This window comes from Platalea leucorodia (assembly GCF_965183815.1).
Source record: "Platalea leucorodia genome assembly, chromosome: 5".
NCBI lineage: Eukaryota > Metazoa > Chordata > Aves > Pelecaniformes > Threskiornithidae > Platalea > Platalea leucorodia.
In genome coordinates, this window is record NC_138827.1 from 90,855,623 (window position 1) to 90,873,410 (window position 17,788).

The following is a 17,788-nucleotide window of genomic DNA, read 5'->3' on the forward strand; positions in this document are numbered from 1 at the left end:
GAGAGGCATTTGTATTCCCACTCCCTTTTGGGGAGCTTGTATCCTAGATGACAGCGTTTAGTGAAGGAGCAGGTTGGGGCTGCGTGACCTCGGCCAACGCCCAGAGGAAATGGACAAGTACTGCTCTCAAAATGCACAGCCTACACCCAGCCAACTCTGCCAGAGCCCTGAATTGAACGTGCTGTTCCCAAGAGGCATGACTGAACCCTGCATCTCCCTAATCACTATGGCTGGGATCAGCTCTTTTCTTTACGTGAAGGTGGTTGGGGCCAGAACACATCATGCTCTCACGCTTCTCCAAATGCATGTCAGTTTTAAAGCATCGCAATATGTTTATAGATGTGAAGAACTGTACAGGTACATAATAGCTGTCTGCCGAAAGCAGACACGAGGTTATTGTTGCCATATAAGCCCATGAAAAGGTAAGGAGTTAAGTTGGAGCAGCTGTGTGGGAGACTGTGCACACCTCATCATCACATGAAGTGAGCAGCTGTGTTGCCCATGGGAGGGTGGCATATCTGGGAGCAGGCAAGGGTATTTGTGACTATTGTACAGGTCTATAGGTCTACAGTAATGTGAAAGCTCTTGGAGGGGGGTGGGGAATGGAAAAGCAATGCCACTGCAAGCTAAGGCCTGAACCAGCAAGTCACCATGAACTTCTGAGACTCTGCTAGAAAAGTTGAGAACAGTCTTGTTGGTGCTCAGGCCATTGCCACGGGAGATATTTAGGATGTCTTCATTTAGTCATACTGGTAACTTTAGAGCCCTTTCACAACTAACTGTTTTTGAATACTTTTGCAACAGAAGCTGCTAAGAAGGAGGTAGCCAGGGGGAGTTGTTATTCTGTAGTGATTTCCACTGCAGAAGCTGTTGATGAACAAGGATCCTGCTGCAGTGACTGTCTTGTCTGGGCACACTCCTACAGTCCTGGTTCCAGATGGGCTTGTAGGATATATGTGGGTGCTAGAAGCAGTGAGGAGTCTGAAGAAGACTATGTGCGTATATTATTTTTGCATATTGAGGACTTTTCTGACACTCTTCTAAATTGGTGGACCCACGTGTCTCAGTAGTTGTATAATTTACTCAGATGTGTTCGCTAGTATCAGCTGTGCTTTGCCAGGCTGTCCCTGCTGCAAAGAACAGAACATGAATGTTCTGCTTTTGGCAAACTAGTGGGTTTCTTAACTACAGAGGTCAGATTTTTGTTGTTAAAATGAGAAATAGTGCAGAGGTGAAACTTTCACATAATGTCCAGGAAGCTCATAAAACCACCTACAATCTGATTTCATGGGGACTTCTTTTTTTTTGGTTGAATGTAGACAAGGGAATAAAGGAAGTTTTTTAAATGTTATAATTGGCTCTGCATTTAATTCTCCTCGTTAATTTACTTGCACTGTGCAGCAAAATACTGACAGGTCCGTAAGGTTGCTTTTCCCTCCAAGGGTAAAAGGGACTGTGTGTTTTTTCTTTTTGAAAAGACCTCTTTAATTATGTGGTGGTATTTGGAATAACTGCCATTAGAGGGGAAAAGCAGGGAGTGATTAAAAAATCATACTTAATAGCAGCTGCGTTAGTTCTCTGGCTTTTGAAAGAGACCCAGGCACAGCTGATTACATACATACCACATGGAAGAGTTGTGGTGAAAAGGAAAGGCAAAATGGAGGTGACAAACTTTTGACTGACTTCAGGGAAGGTTGTCTATTGGAGCATTTTAAAAGAGATTCAGAATCCTTCAGAAAGGATTGAAGAAGTATAAGAATTCATCTTTCTTGTCCAGTCCTCAGACTGTGTTAATGAGTGTAGCTCTGTTCATTTGATTCCACCTCTTCTTTAAAAACAAAAAACAAACAAAACCCAACAAAAAACCCCCCACGAAACCTCAGATTGCTTGGTTGGCGATAGTAGGATACACTGATTAGGTCTCAAGCCAATTTGAAAGAAATGACTCTTATGACTGACTGTCTGAGCTGAATTACGTACAGAAGAACTTGGTTGGCTGGCTATATTATTTTCTGAAGATGTCATTGCCACACAGACAGGTCAAGCTATGGTATTTCAGGATTTATAGCTATATGCACACCAATTGGGCATTTACACTACAGTGAATTTGGAGCAGCTTACACCTGATTTCAAAGCCCTGGCTTTCACTGGATTGCCTGCTGGCTTTTGTAGAGCTGCCATAATGTTGTTTACTATTTACGATATTTCAGTATCTTCCTGTATTGGAAAAGGTTCTTAGAATCCCCAACCAAATTTGGAGCCACATATTGCTAGAGGCTGCAAAAACTTAAAGTAAAAGGGAGCTTTTAGTCCAGACACTTTCCTTGTCAGCCTTGCTTGTTTTGACTCTAAGTGTGGTTAATGTCATTTTAGAAATGAGAATGGAGGCAGGGACCTTGAGTCATTTGCTGAACTGCAGTGCTGGGCATTAAACCAAATCACTCGAATTCCAGTCTACTTTTGATATGAAGTCCTTGTTGCTTTTTGCGTATTTCTTAAAACTCTTGCATAATTTGACATGCTTAACCAAAGAGAGTGAACAGAGTAAGGCACTTCCACTGCTACTGAACTGCATTAGCAGAGCTACCTATACATTAGGAGTGCACTTATCTGCGTTAACCTATACAGCTTGTAGCATGCTGTTGTATGAACTACATGTGTTCAGAAGTTGCTAAATGGGAAATAGAACATGGTGTTCATGCATGTGTCCGGAGGCTCAGATTCTGCTAGATGCATAACTAGCCTCTTCCTATTAACTTTACTAACACGGGGTCTTTGATCCATGTTTACAAACTTTGCTGTGGATTTTAGTGGGAACAAGCTATGAGTTTGAGAGTCAGATATAGATGTCTCTGAAATTAAAAATAATGTCATGGGAGCCGACAATGATGTTTCTGGTTTAAACATGAGGTGTGATTCCCTTCTTCAAAAAACTTTTTTTTTAAATACTTAAAATTATAATGAAAAAAGAAGTGAAAAAGGGAGCTCAGTTTTTATTAGGAGGTAAAAACCACAAATGAGAATGGCTGAGTTTTGTTTTGGGTTCTATTATAAACCATTAATAATAGCAGGAAAAGCCAGAGGATAAGTTCCTTTGTATTTTGGTGTGTTTTCTCAGCTAGACCTTTACTTGACATCACCCTGCTGTGACAGGGCCAGGGATAGGAGGGACAAGAAATCTATTTTCAGCAGTGATTTGGAATACAACAAAGAAACTATATTTTAATTTAAATCAGACTTGGTGTGCGTTTTATTCATTAAAGAGGATTAGGATTTATTAAGTCTCCTTGAGTTGTTGTGGGTTTTGGGGGATTGTTTTGTTTTGTTTTTCTTCTGATTATCAGTGTTTGTTCCGTCTTCCCTGGTGCTGTTGCTGACACCGAATTCTCCTGGAGGGCGTGGTAGCAGGCCAGGGGTTGGACTGCCCATGCCAGCCTGCACTGAACAACGTTATCCGGGAGCAGATGTAATTCCAATGGCTAGAAGCTGACAAGCCCACACTGGCTACTGCCTCCACCCAGGGATTCAGTGGTATACCTGGCAAATGTGCACTCGTTATTGCTTAGAGGCCCTTTCCTTTTACCTCCCAAGAAGGGAGTTTGTGGGTATTCTGAGAGCACACCTACTCTGAATTGTGTTGCTCATAAATGGATATATGATTGGTAGCTTCTGGGTCCTCTGTTGTAAGAAAATGAATTATTTATCTTCTGCCAAGAGCTTCTCTGTCTTGTATCTGCAAATTCTAGTTCAGCCAGTAAGTGCTACTAACTAGGCTTGTACAATTTTGAAGGGCTTTGACAGAAAAGATTGGATTTTGTTGCTGTGCAGTGTAACAAAACATTGACAATAAACTTTGGATGTAAAGTATCTATGAAAGCACAGTCTGAAACATGAACCTTTTAACTACGCTTCCTGGTTACAAAAAGCACGGCTGGCAAAGGCAGAGTTTCTGGAATGGGGATTTCAGACATGAGGCCTTGGAGTTACTGTGCATTCATAATAGCAGCTACAGAAAAGGTAAAGATAAGGTTTGATTCTTCTGAGTGGAAATGGTGATGAGACTATAAAACCACAAGTTTTGAAGTGCCATATGAATTCCTGGTATCACACCAGAACTCTAGCTAGCCCACAGCACCTCAAGAGCAAGCAGTAAAGAGCACATAGGGGCAACTTGATACTGTTTGGCCTCTTTCGCTGGCAGAAGCCTAGCAGATTTTGGAGGCTCTATCCATGTGTTTAAAGTTAGGCAATGCTTATGCACCTATTTGAAATGGGGCCTCATTTAAAGCTGAATAAATTGAGTGTACTTCACTGGAATTGCTCTGGAATTTATTACAACTCTGCTAGAGTTCCCAAAGAGTTAATCGAACCCCTTTGAGTTATGCTAGGTTTGTACCGTTTTGAGATCAAGATCTGACTCTTAACTGCTTGAAGTGTAAAATGGTGTAATTTATTTTCAGTTTTCAGAGTAGCCTAGTTTTAAGAGTCGCTATGGCAACAACAGTGGGTCTTAGAGTAAAAAAGATTAATGATTCCCTTGGCCAAGGCACTTCAATGGGTCATCTCGCTCAGGAGCAATGAAACTGTTCAGCGTGGGCCTGGGTCAAATGCAGAAGTTGGGGTGCCCCATCACTGCTAGCACAACACGTTGTGTGTTGTTAATGCTGGTTTAATCACCAGCTTACACTTCTCATCTCCTTCCTGTAGGACAAGGGCAGGGTGCAGTGACTGGTATATTTGAGAAGCCTCTGTGTTCTTCTCCAAGTCATTCTCATTTCATCTTCCTTCATTGCTGCTAAAAGAAATACAGTTTAAAAGATGTGAAAATGCAGAAGTTTTTCAACCAACTTCAACAACATATATGGATCCTTAAAGTAATGAATTTACTACTCCTTTCACATTTTGTATTCATGTAAAATGGGAGCAGAGCATGGGGACTTGCTAGGAAAGAGTTGGTTCCAAAGGAGATTTTAATTTAAAGTCAGATAAAGTTATGAGATGCTTCTTAGTTTTCGCATTTACTGATTAGGAAAGATACCTACAGAAAGAGGCTTCATTTTCAAAGAGCTAAATTGAAAAGTCTGCCCTTTAAAAATAGTGCCCATCTCTCTTTTTTTTTTTTCTTTAGAAATTAAATTAACTTTTTAAGCTATTAAAAGAATTGACCTTAACTGCACTAATGCAATCATCTTGCCATATTCCCATCATACAAATTACCCTCGAGGAAGAGCAATTATCATCCCAGAACTTTGCTTAATTATTGCCTGATTGCTTCTTCAACCTTTTCCCGTTAAAACCATTCTTCCATTTCTTTCTTACTGTGTTTTCCTACCTTGTGCTGTACAAAATCACCATTCCCTGCAAATGGACTCTCAAGTATGGACTCTCCCTGACCTCACCTGGGCAGTATTTATTTTTCCAGTTTAGGTGTCCCATAGGTCGTAGACTTCCCATAGGGAAGAGTTCGATCATGAGCAAAAAGGAGTGTGGAGCAACCTCTGGAAGCGTTTCTCCTCTAAGCACCTGCTTCCTGATGCTTTGCTCAGATAAAACCTGTCTGAAATGCTACTATTATTCTTTTTCCAGTTACACAGATCATTCAAAAGGGACAGTTACGGCTATTCTTCCCCCAGGTAGCATTTTGAATCTTGTGGTTATCCAGCCATATAATGACTGTAATAGCTAGTGCATTCAGCCTGCTGTAATTGCACTGGAGTTTTATTTAATTTCCTTGGTGACCTGGGTTTGCTGCTTATTTTGTTGGGTGTGTAATTGTGCCCCTGAGGAGATCAGAAGACAGGACATGCACATCACGATAGAAAGAAAATAATGCTCCTACCACTTTTGATCTTAAACTAGGTGAAATAAAAAAAAGAGATATTAACATCATCTTTTTAACACGTGTGTTTATCCTGCAGCATTCCTGCCAATAAATGTTGCTGACATCAGGTGTGTTTCTTCAGCATTTGGTTTATGTTCTCCTTCTGTTAAGAGGCTCCTAGCAAACATTTCATGCTTTTCAGCCTGATGCTTTATAAACTTTTACAAGCTGGGAATTATGAATCTCCATCCAGAAAAGAAAGGGAGCCTCCTTCTCACCTCCTAGCCTCACATGCACACTTTCTGGAGTCCCATGCAAGCTGCCGTTAGAGTAAACGGAGCTCATTTATTTCCTCCTATGGATATCTTATGGGACTGAGTGGTGGAACAGCAGAAACAGCTACCCCAATCAACTCACCAGTAGTAACTGAGTCAGTAAGGTGTGGGATGGGAATTTGCCACAGGTGAAGGTAAAATACCAAGACTCTATTACCCTCCAGTCTTTTCAGAAGATGTCTGTGAGTTATGAAGTTTCCTAGGCAATTCCAGGGGCGACTTTAGCCATACTTGGAGGCACGCCTTGAAGTTTGAACTCAGCTATGTTTTTCTTAATGTGGTATTATCTAATGGACAGCAGCCTAGACTGGAAAATGCTGTCCTATGTGGGAAGTGTGTCCACACAGCGGTTAGCCTTATTTAAATTGCAGCCATGCAGGATCAGGCTTTACTGTGCTAGGAGCTGCAAAGCAGGAGGCAGGTCCTGGGCCCTGTCCTGACCAGCTTTCAAACTAGTGGAAGTAGAGTAGTAAATGCATACTGGAAAGAGAATTGGCATATGCTGGAGTTAGAAAATAGATTTTGTTGCAAGAAAAACCTCAGATGATGGATCTATCTGTAGCACAGTATTTTCAGTTCAAAAAAATTCATTACTTACAGCCTTTTTCTAGCTGTTTTAAGAAAAAAATAGCTTGGCAATAAAAGACAGTTAGGAAATTTGAAGATGTAATTTGGAAAACAATCTTAACTGCATTTTTAACAGCATCTTCAAGCTGTTTATGTTTTTAATGAGTAAATTATTTGAACTAAGTCACTGTAACTTCAGTGGCTAACTATATCTCAGGACGTTAATTTTCGGCAGTAGAGTAAGTTATACAGTCCATGCTCTTGATTAAAATGTTAATGTTTATCTTGAATTATTACACAGTTATACTAGTTCTAAAGACATTTCCTTTCTTCAGGGTAAGAAAGAATGTCTTCAAACATGCTGACAGGTAGATGTTTACGAGTTCTGGTGATTTCAGGTTTTATGTGACCTTTCAGAGTTGTTCCTGCATTTGCCGTAGACTAATTGCTTAACATTTCTCATTGTTTTCACTGGGGAGTAAGTGTTTTGTATCCGTCTAGATTTATGTTCTTGCTGTTGCTTTGCTCACTCAGTTATTCCATACCTCAGCTCCTCATTTAGAGCAAACTTTCCGTGCCTTGTATGATGGAAAAAAAGATGTGGTATTTGTCCATGTTTGCAAATCACTGTGAGCTTATTAGATGGCAAATGCTTTATATAAGCAAAAACATATTAGCTGCTCATATAAATGTTGAGGATTCTTTTGATAGTTAGGGCTATCAGATTATCAGAGTCTCATGATAACATCCTGTCTTCTGCCAGCTTCCTGGGACACCTCAGCAATTCACTTAGTCTCTTAAAATATAGATATAATTTTCCCTCCTTCTATGCAAAATGAAAATACAGCATTTATGTATTTTACAGAATGGTTGTGAAAACAAGTGCATTGAAGACTGGAGTGGTCAAATGTGTTAACGTGCGTTTCAGAGCCACAGAAAATGCTGTTAAGCAAGTTATTCTTTAAAAAATTGTGATTTGTTTCTTGCAGGAATCATGGCAGAAGTAGAGTTTTTGGAACAACTTGAACCAGAACTTTTTAAAGAGTAGATAGGACCTGTGAAATCTGAGACATGGCACTCTATGCAGAGAAATGGCATGGGAAAGAGGTGGTCAAATAGGATGTTGCAGCCAGTGTCATTAGTGGATGGTTTATAGATTTTTTTTTTTTAATCTTGTATGCTCACATAGTGTTGACTTATTAAGTGGATGTACAATTTTGTCACCTCAAGGGGTATTTTCAATCTAATCTTGTAAACTAAAGGATTTGGAAACCTAATCAATACCTGCATAGATGACTCCAGAGGGAAGCTTTCATGTTATGGGAAGGATCTGGTGAATCACCAGATGGTGCCCTTCTGTGTCAGGCGGTATGGAATAACTGCCCAAATGCAACATGAGACTTTGCTGCAGGAATTGCCAGCTCCTGGATGAGTCCTGGAATAAAGGTTTATTCCCTGTGGATTAATGTTCTAACACTTTGTTGAGTTGTTTCTTTTTCTTGAGAGTAAAGTATCCCTATTTTGACCAGTACTCTGGCTTAGATTCATTGCCTTCTTTTCCGTCTTTGTTTAAAGTGGGCATCGTATGTTATATTTCTTGTTTTGAATTGAAGCATGTAACAAAACGTGTTTATAAAATAAAAGTGGCAATCTCTGTCAACAGTCATCTAACAGTGACTAAGGCAGTCCAATATACCATTAGTTAGGATAAAAATTTTATTGTTATGTGACTTCTACTTTAATGCTGTAAGCATGAAAAAGTTACTAAAATAATTTGCTGTAGAATTACAGTGAATGGCTATAAAATATTAATAAATAGAAAGCACATACCGCATACTACTTCATATGAAACATTGTTTGAATTAAAACCATTTGTCCTTTAAAAAATACTATTTTAAAAATGAGGCCTCATTAGATGAGATTTTTTCAAAATTGAGTTTTGATCTGGTTAATAGATAAGTTGAAAACTCCTGACAAGAGGAAAGAGGATGTTAATGGAATTTTTTACAGAATGCTAATGACACAAATGCTAGAAGGCTACCCTCCAGTAATTAATGTTATTACAAGTTATATACAGATTCCTGGTCAAGAATATATTGCAGAAAAGCTCTTAGCAAACCAGCTGGCACATGGCTGTCAAACAGTTTGAAGGAATGTATTTGGGATTTTCTACCCAGAGCAAATGGGAGGTGAACAGATCAGAGAAGGGGAAGCAGGAAGCAACGACTGAGTTGCCAACACACCTGGTCCTGCTTCCTCATCCCCATGGTGACAGGTATGCCAAATACGTAAAGTATGCCAAAGACGTAAAGTGCTTTGATACCCCATTTCGTGAAATGATTTATACTCTATGGATAAAAAATACCTTGTAAGTAAAATATTCATTTAAAAATGCTTTTTCTGGCAAAGAAATAGGGTTGGGAAATAAGGATATGTGTATAAAGCTTTGTTGGTACTTGGGACCTCTTATAAAAATACGCTTGGGATCTACAGTACAGAAAAGATTCAAAGCCCAGGTGCTTTAGGTTCTGTACAATCAAGCCATGAAATACCTTTACTTGCCTGAAATAAAGAAAAAATAGTCACATCTTCCATTTTTCCAGTCTTAGGTTTCTAGGCTTAGTCAATAACATCTGCTTATTTATCAGCCCCACATAAGACAAGTGGCTCCTCGCACAACAGCTCTCTCCTGCCCCGGTACCACAGCCCTTCTCAGGCCAAGCCGCCACCGGTTGGAAGGCATCCCGCAGCCCCTGCCCAGTATCACTGGGGCCCATGCTTGCTGCTCATGCCCCAGCGCTGCACAAAGAAAGGATGCAGCTCTGAGGCCGCTTGCAAGTGCAGCGCTCTGTGGTAGTATCGCTGTCCTGGGGATGCTTGCGGTGTCTTCTCCCTTCAGTGTGACAGAAATACCAGCTGCTGTTTGCTAGTCCATCAGCATCAGTAGCAGCGAGGATCAATGACTTGCTGTGAGTGCAGGGCTCCTTGCTGAATGAAGTCCTAGCTGCTTACACAAATACCAGTACCGATCTAGCACTATTTATTCTCTTAGCCTCTGTGTATCTCTGGAAAGAGATGTGGAAGGGTGGAGATCACGTCCTGAAATTTCCCAAGCTCATACTGTCAAGTTCAATTTTTTTTTTCCAGCTTGTAGTAGACCCCGAACAGATTTCATCTAAATTTTAGTGCCAGTGTTATTGTGAGAAGGAGCTCCAAACGGATGGTGCTCATGCAGTTGATCTATTTTTAAAAGAAAATCCTCTTTAACTCTCAGAATATCAGATTTGCTCCTTTACTTTCGCATAAGGATCAGTTATATTTGGAACTAAAAACCTGAAATACTTGGAAGGTGCATACCATCAATGTTTTATGGCCTGCAGTGAAGGATTCTTAACCTTTTCATTCTAGTTACTCTGATAATGCTTTCTCCCCACATCAAAATAAATTTTAATTGATTCCCCCATCATGCTTTTGGACTCATTTAAGATGCTTCCCATTGAAATCTGCTGTTTATGTTAAATCAGCTATCACTGGTTTTCAGTTTACACAAGGAGCTCTTAAGAGGAGGATTCTTGTTGTAAGAGATTCCAGATTTCTGATTCCTGTTCCCCAAAATTCATTTATGTGAAAGTAAATATTTAATATCTGCCAGGCTCAAATAACTAAGCTACACTTCAAAATAAATTGAACAATAAAAATCCAATAATCCTAATTTACTAGTAACATCTATAAACATTTATCTTCTATTCAGTTGGAATGAACTTTGACAGATATGCATGTGTTTAGCCATAGCAAGCACAAAGCAATACCTCTGCAGTTGTTTTATCCTTACCCTGAGAATTTCTCTGTGCTGCTGAGACAAGAGAGGTAATTGGATGTTCTTGTTTTCTGGCAGGTACTGGACTGGATTGAAAATCACGGGGAAGCCTTTCTGAGTAAACATACAGGAGTGGGGAAGTCTCTACACAGAGCACGTGCGCTGCAGAAAAGACATGATGATTTTGAAGAGGTAGCACAGGTAAGAGTCTGAATCAGACTTCTGCTTCCTGGTTTGATTTTTTGTTACTCCTCTTGTATATTGAGAAAAACTGTTGCTGTTTTGGGGCCCTATGTATTAACACCGCTCTCTTCAAACATTTGGAGCTGACCAGGATGCTGTCTCCCAGGTTTGAAAGTTAACATGCACACTACAAGAGCATGGTAGCAGCAGGACTTATAATCAGAAAATCACTGCACTGGGTCAGAGGGAGGTCTCAAAGCCTCTGATAAATTGCAAGCAGTTTACAGGACAGTAATGCAAAGTGTTGGGACATAAAGGAGGATGGTTATGAGCAACAGCAACAGAAAAATCAATAGTAACTGCTGCAATGGAAGCTGAGGACCTTGAGAATAAGGTGGAAAGCAGCAGGTAGTAAAGATGCAGGGGAAACGCTAGAGTGTGTTTGCAGTAAGGGCAACTACCCTTCCGCTGTTTCTGAGAGTACAGGCTATTGTGTGGAAGGGTTTTTTGTTTGTTTTGGAATGAGAGGCAATCATTACAGATAGTCGTCATCGTCGTCGTCATCATCATCATCATCATTATTATTATTATTATTATTATTATTATTATTATTATTATTATTATTATTTTCCTCATAACAGTGTAAGCAAGGCTTGTCCAGGAATTTTGGTATGAAACCAAAAGCTTCCACCTAAAAGCTTATAACCCTTCCTCGAAGCATGGTCATAGTAGATGTTCAAACATAGATCCTGTCTTTATTTATAAATTTAAAAGAAAGAGGAGCTTTGATAATTTCTTCCAAGGACTGAACAGCTTCTCTCTCTCTCTCCCTCCTGCCCCCCGCCCCATTCTCTCTCTCTCTCTCTCTAAAAAAAAAAAAGAAAAGAAATCTCATGGCCAGAAATTATCCAGCCTCAGCTCTGGCTGTCACATCATGTTACACCTTTTTGTTTTAGATTTGAAGCATCCTCTATCAGAAATTGATCTTCTGTAAAGGTACTTCTGCTTTGGGTATTTCAGATAAAATCCTGATTGATACATTCTGCTTTACATAGGTTAAATGCTTTGTCTTCCTGACGCACACAAGGATTGCTCAAATATTTCACTGTGGTATGGCATAAGACAAAAATTATTAGACTTTGGTTTTGTTTTTCTGTAGTACCCTTTCCACGTGTTGGCCTAGTTTAGTTTAAGATGTTTCCAGCAACAGGGGCATATCTCTTTCACTTTGCCCTCAGGGAAACTATTTCACTGCCTGATGGCAGCTACTGTCTAGATATTCTTTTCTTCCTCTCCCTCACATTCAATTTATATTTCTCTCAGTCTCCCCCCACCCCTTGTTTATATCCCTGTAGTCTTATTTATCTCCCTTAAGGAGATAAACGCCAAGGAAGGAGATGACTTAAAAACCATGAAATACCTGTAGAATGTTTGCATGTCTTCTCCTATATGCTTCTTAACCATGTTAAACATATTTCATTATCCTGGCATGTTCTTATTAACCAATTCCTTAAATCTCTTCTGTTACCTACTTCTTTGGATCCATTCAGTTTGCCAACATCCTTCTTTTAATTAGATGTTCAGGTCTTGATGGAATACTCTATTCCTTGGCTTGCTAGTAAACTTCAGTGTTACCTTTCAGCTGTGATGGGATGTCTTTGCATACCATTGACAAATCACACAGCCCGAAAGCAGCAGTTCTAGATTGGTGGGTCTCTAAAATTTCATGGGACCTCCTGTGGATTTAAGCCTTCTGGCAATAGGCTTGAATTTCTAGAGTTACCTTTTGCAAATTTGTTAAAATGGACCTTAGGCTGGAGGTTGCAAACCACAGTCCTACGGGGCTTTATCCAAAAGCACAAGTTAGTGGGAGGTTTTATCCTGAAATCAGCATTAGGTGCCTTTCCAGAAGATGTGCTTGGGTCAGCTGTTCTTGGATGCAATACTGAGGTAACGAATGAAAATGAAGATTGTGTACTATACAGGAGCTGAAACTAGGTGATTTAATGTCCTTTGTGGCATGAATATTTTCTGAATCTCCCTTGCCTATGATATATTAGCTTCATAATTCCAGTTACATCTTACATTTCTGGATCACAGTTAGCTTTTTTCTTTTTTACCTCCTCTGAGTAGTACTTCACTGGAGATGTAGGCTACAAATTAAGAACAGGTGAGGAAAGACAGAAAAATAACATGGTCTTGACAATAGAGATGAGAGCAAGCTGTGTAACTGTCTGCACATGGAAACAACAGCTCACTTAAGGCTTGCTCCACTGGATGATGTAATTTAGAGATACATCACCTCATCAGGGTTTAGGAGCCTTGCAGATGTGCAGCTTGCATCTGTAGGTACTAGGGTAAGTCAGAACAGAATTATTTCACTTAAGACTTTTCTAACCCCTCTGTTAGTTCTCTTTCTATACTATTTCAGCATGTCTGTCTGTCTGTGAATAACTTTAGACACATTTCCATTGACTTCATGAGGCCAAATTCAGAGCAAAGGGTGTATGAATCTAGTTCACTGGATGATCATGTGGTCAAATGAAGGTAGGTGTTTGGGAGGAGGATGGAGAGGAAAGAGAAAAGTATAGTTTGCATAGGTATAGAATCTCTTGGGTTCCTCTGAATCTGATTCTTTTACATATTAAGTGATATCATCATTGAGCATCTCATTGCTTTGCCTCGACAATTGTGAACAATTGCGATCAGTTCTGCACTCCGAGTATGAAGTTCATGGTGCTTCCTAATTAGAAGTAACTGACACAAGTCAAACCTGGTTACTTCTCCCCTGGCTTTGACAGGAATAGTTTCCTCTGGTGCATTCACACCAGAATACCATTCCTAATTTATGAAGCCTGTCTGCAGTGTGACACTGGAATGTGGTGTTGGCAAATGGACATGGAGACATGCGCTGAGGGGAAGTGAAAGGAATCTCAGGCTTTATCAGAGGTCAAGGACTTGAGGATATAATATTCTCTGCTTTGGAAAGAGTAATAGCGAGGGTAAGAGAGGAGGCCATAAATTTATCACACCTGGAGTTCTCCTGCAGAAGCTTCTAGTGAGGTCGATTTTGTGGTTGGGGAATAAATCTCCTCCCCACTCTGATTATGACCAGTTTTTATTCTTCCTAATTCCCTTCTTGATGTTTAACTCTTTAGAGTTGGTTGGTAATTAATTCTAACTTAACTTTAATTATTTGTTATTTTTCTCAAGATAGCAAATATCTTTGCCACGGCTAGGGTGGTTAACTGGCATTGCTTATTCCCAGTATAGCCATATAATAAAGCACATGTGCAAAGAACCTGAAACAAGCTGATGAGTTTGCCCATTCCCCTCATTGGGATGTTAATTACTGGCATTAACGACAATAGAGAGAGTTGCGTTTGTTCTTTCTTAAAAAATAAAGTGTAATACTGACATACCTGGTGAGACTGACAGTATAAGCAATAGTATTTGCTATTGACAGTTCTCTGAAAAAAAAATGTAGCCTGCCATACAATATAAATTTATTCTCCAAAATGTATTTTTTTTGGCTCTGATATATTCTTATCTCCTACTGTTTCAGCAAGGCATTTGCAAACGTCAGACTGGAAGTAATTTTTGTGAGTTTTCTTGATATTTTCAACAGTGGGCAAAACATTCACATTTTTGAATGCTGCCTAACTGCATGTAAAGAAGAGTAGTGTATCTGGGATTGCTGTGTTGAGAAACGCTCTGATTGACTGACCTGCCAAGGCACTAGATTGAGAGGTGGAACGTGCTTCCTCTCTGTCTGATTAGAAACTGCACAGATTTATAAATCTGGACATAATGATCCAATCAGGCATGGCCCAGATAGATCACATTCCTGCATACAGCTGTGCTCAGAAAATGTCAGTGACTCCAGAGCGCTGCATTGTGGGCAATAGGAAATATAATTTGGGGTCCCTTTCTCTCAGAAGTGGTGTTTAGACAATGCTCTGGCAATTTTTCTGACTGCATTTGTTCTACGTGGAATGCACAGATGGCAAATGTTTGAATTTATATTAAAAAGCCTGAGCTCCTGGGAGGGAGCTTGTTAACTTCTGTATACCTGTGATGGTTTCTCAGCCAGAGCTCATAGTATTCACAGGCTGCCACCCTGAAAATGCCAACCTTAGGCACAGTCTCTAGTGCACAGTGAAATTTAGTAGTCAGGTATCAAGATATCACCAAATACCACTCTGTGGACGTAGCTGCGGTGTTCCTGCAATGACAGCCTCTTTGCATGTCTGGAATTACTTTGTGTGAATCAGATAACCATAGCTCAGCCGGTTATGATTGTAAATACAAAGATGATTTCAATTTAGACTCTCTAACTTTTCCTTATTCAGGGCTTTTATCCTGAAAACCAGTGTGCCTTCCAATTGGAAAGTTCTGTTAACTGGTTTACGTTCCCCAAATCTCCCAATGCGTCAGCACTATCGAGTTGAGCTGCACGTGTTCGAAATCCTTCTCCTATTCTCTGTATATGAAGAGAGGGGCCACAGGTCGTTCTCCTCCCTTCTGGCATTCCCGGCAGTCTGAGGTTAGGGTGGCCTTCACAACAGCCTCCTCTGCTCACAAAGAGCATCGCTGCATTTGTGCTGGTGCAGAATTAGGAAAGATACTGGGGAAACAGCTCTGTTAATCCCACTCGCTATGCTGAATGGTTTTGTGATTTGACTGATCTGAAACAAGCATTTTTGTAGTCTTTCGGCATTTATGAGCTTTTCCATCAGATGCGCTGTTAAGATTTCCTATCCAGCCAGTTTATCCACATTTTTGGGATGCGAACGCCCACCAGTACGTATTGCAACCTGCAGATGGCACTCGCAATGCATTGTAAAAGCCTTTAGACTCACTAATGGTAAACAGAGCTGATGTTTCTAATCCAAACGAACCAAATATTGTCTCGAAGTGAAATGAAGCAGAAGTGGAAGCTGGCTCACACGCTGTCCCCTTGGTGTTCTCCCACCCTTGCCAAAACCCACGTTGTTCAAGGTCGCCCAGAAAAACAACCTTCCTTTTTTTTTTAAATGCAAAGCTGGGCGGTCAGTGCTTTAATGCAAGGTGGTGCTTGTCATCTGTGTTTATGGGATAAGCTGCTCTCAGACCTGTGGAGGTGCTTTCAGGGCTCTTGGGCCACATTATGCTCACATCTACAACTAAGTTTTGTATGCAGTACCTGTGTGCACATTGCATGCAATAGTTGGTTTGTTTTTCACAGTAATCCAAAGGCACTGATGTTTATAAAGTAAAATACCACAACTCCAGAATGCAGCAAAGCACATGTTCTGAACAGCCTTGGTTCAAAACGTGTGGAGTTGTCCCTCATTATCAAAAACAATAAGAAGGTAGATTGGAGGCTGAGCTGTGGCCATCGAAGTTCATGGGGCTTGTCTGTATATCCAGTGCAGTTTTGATTTAGGTACATAGCTGGATCCTGTATTCCTGACTTTGAAAGTTTTACAGACTCCATTTTGCCAAGGTATACATGCAATGTGTGGACTATTCTTGAATTATTACAAAGAAGGAGAGCCAGACGAAATGCGAGCAAAAATGCTGAGCTTTGCAGTATGCCATTTGGGAAGCTATTCAGTTTTCCTGTTCTTGGGTATCTATGCTTGCTTTCCTCCAAGAGAACTTTTGGAAGATGATGATTAAACACATTTGAACTGTCAAAGTTAACTTTATGTGTACATATATAGTTCCTTTAAGATTCAGCTCTTCATTTTATCCTTCTCAGGGAGGTAAATATATTTCCTGCAAGGGAAGGCTTTCAGAGGAGATCTTGAAAGCAAAGGGCCTGTATCCTCCACTAGAAATAAAAGATCAGGCGATATTCTTCATCTGAGAAGCAATTTGTGCTCCAGTGTTCCTGTCTAGAGTATCTCCTTCCTTCATTGTACTGTTCCTACAGATGCTGTCAGTTCAGAGTTTCCAAAAAGTTCTTGGAGATAAAAAGAACTTCAAGTGTAATTATGTTGAAAAATACGATTATATTGTTTGTCCTGTGAAATATCCGGTGGATTCAGTAAGAAGTCCTGCAGGTAAAAATGGTATTCTGTGATCTCTCAGTCCCACATAGTTTTACTTGAACTGCTTTAAAACTAAGTGAGGTAATGGAATAGTCAGGCCAAAGCTGAATTGCAAACAGCTACTTGTTTGGCCTTCAGGATAAAAACCTAGTGCTTTCCCATACAAATTCCAGCTCTGTTGGATGTCATTGTTCTAAAGTTTGGCATCAAGTTCAGTACTGATGTAAAACAGCTAGGCATAAATTAGGAGTCCATGTTGATAATGAGCACTTAGGGAGCATTGTCCCAGGGTCTTTTTCTTTTTTTTTTTAAATTATTATTACTACTTTTTTAAATTTTGTGACCTACCTGGTTGCTGAAAGGAGTAGCTCACCAGGCATCCTGGATTTCTCCCTTTGGGTTGGATGACTGAAATCCTATGTAGGATGAAATACTAGGCCAAAACAGGGAGAAAGCAGACAATTAAACATGGTAAGAACTATGTTCGAAATTAGCAATAACAACTGTGGTTTCAATAATGCCAAACCTTTCTAAAAATAACAAAAACATGAGACAGGCAACAAAAAATCAGCCCTACTCTTACCTTCATCATCCTTTGCATGGTCATTGGCAAATTCTGAAGCTATAATCTGCAGCTTCCTGTTCACTTCATTTATGTAAATGTATTCACTTCTACACAAAGAAGAAAAAATGCCCACTGGCAGCAGATTACACAGGTCTTTGTACCGTGGTGCAGAAGTCTGGACTCCAGAGCTCTTGGTTTCTTCTCCTGGCTGGCAGCAGGCTGCATCTGGCAGTCACAGGCAGTAGAGAAAAATGAAACTGCCTATATATGGGTTGTCTGTGAAGGTTATCTTGGGACTTCTGGATCTAAAAACTTCTAGCAGCATAGCTGAAGAGCCTGATAGTTTATCGTGGAAGCAATAGTATAACTTTTTGCATGAAGTCTAGCAGTTCCTGGGTGATTCAGGACATACCTGCATTGCAAGTGCAGAGATACTGAAACTTCTACACAGCCTGAGCCAGG

General features: G+C 40.2%; 1 protein-coding gene across 1 annotated transcript in view; it reads left to right on the forward strand.

The window, feature by feature from the left end:
• The window catches only part of KALRN (kalirin RhoGEF kinase), a gene marked incomplete at its 5' end in the record, with an annotated part of 528,347 nt that overhangs the window by 272,860 nt on the left and 237,699 nt on the right, over positions 1–17,788 (forward strand). The window contains one exon of the mRNA XM_082311480.1: positions 10,619–10,741. Within this exon, the coding sequence (XP_082167606.1) occupies positions 10,619–10,741 (123 nt within the window). The remainder of the gene's footprint in view (positions 1–10,618; positions 10,742–17,788) is intronic.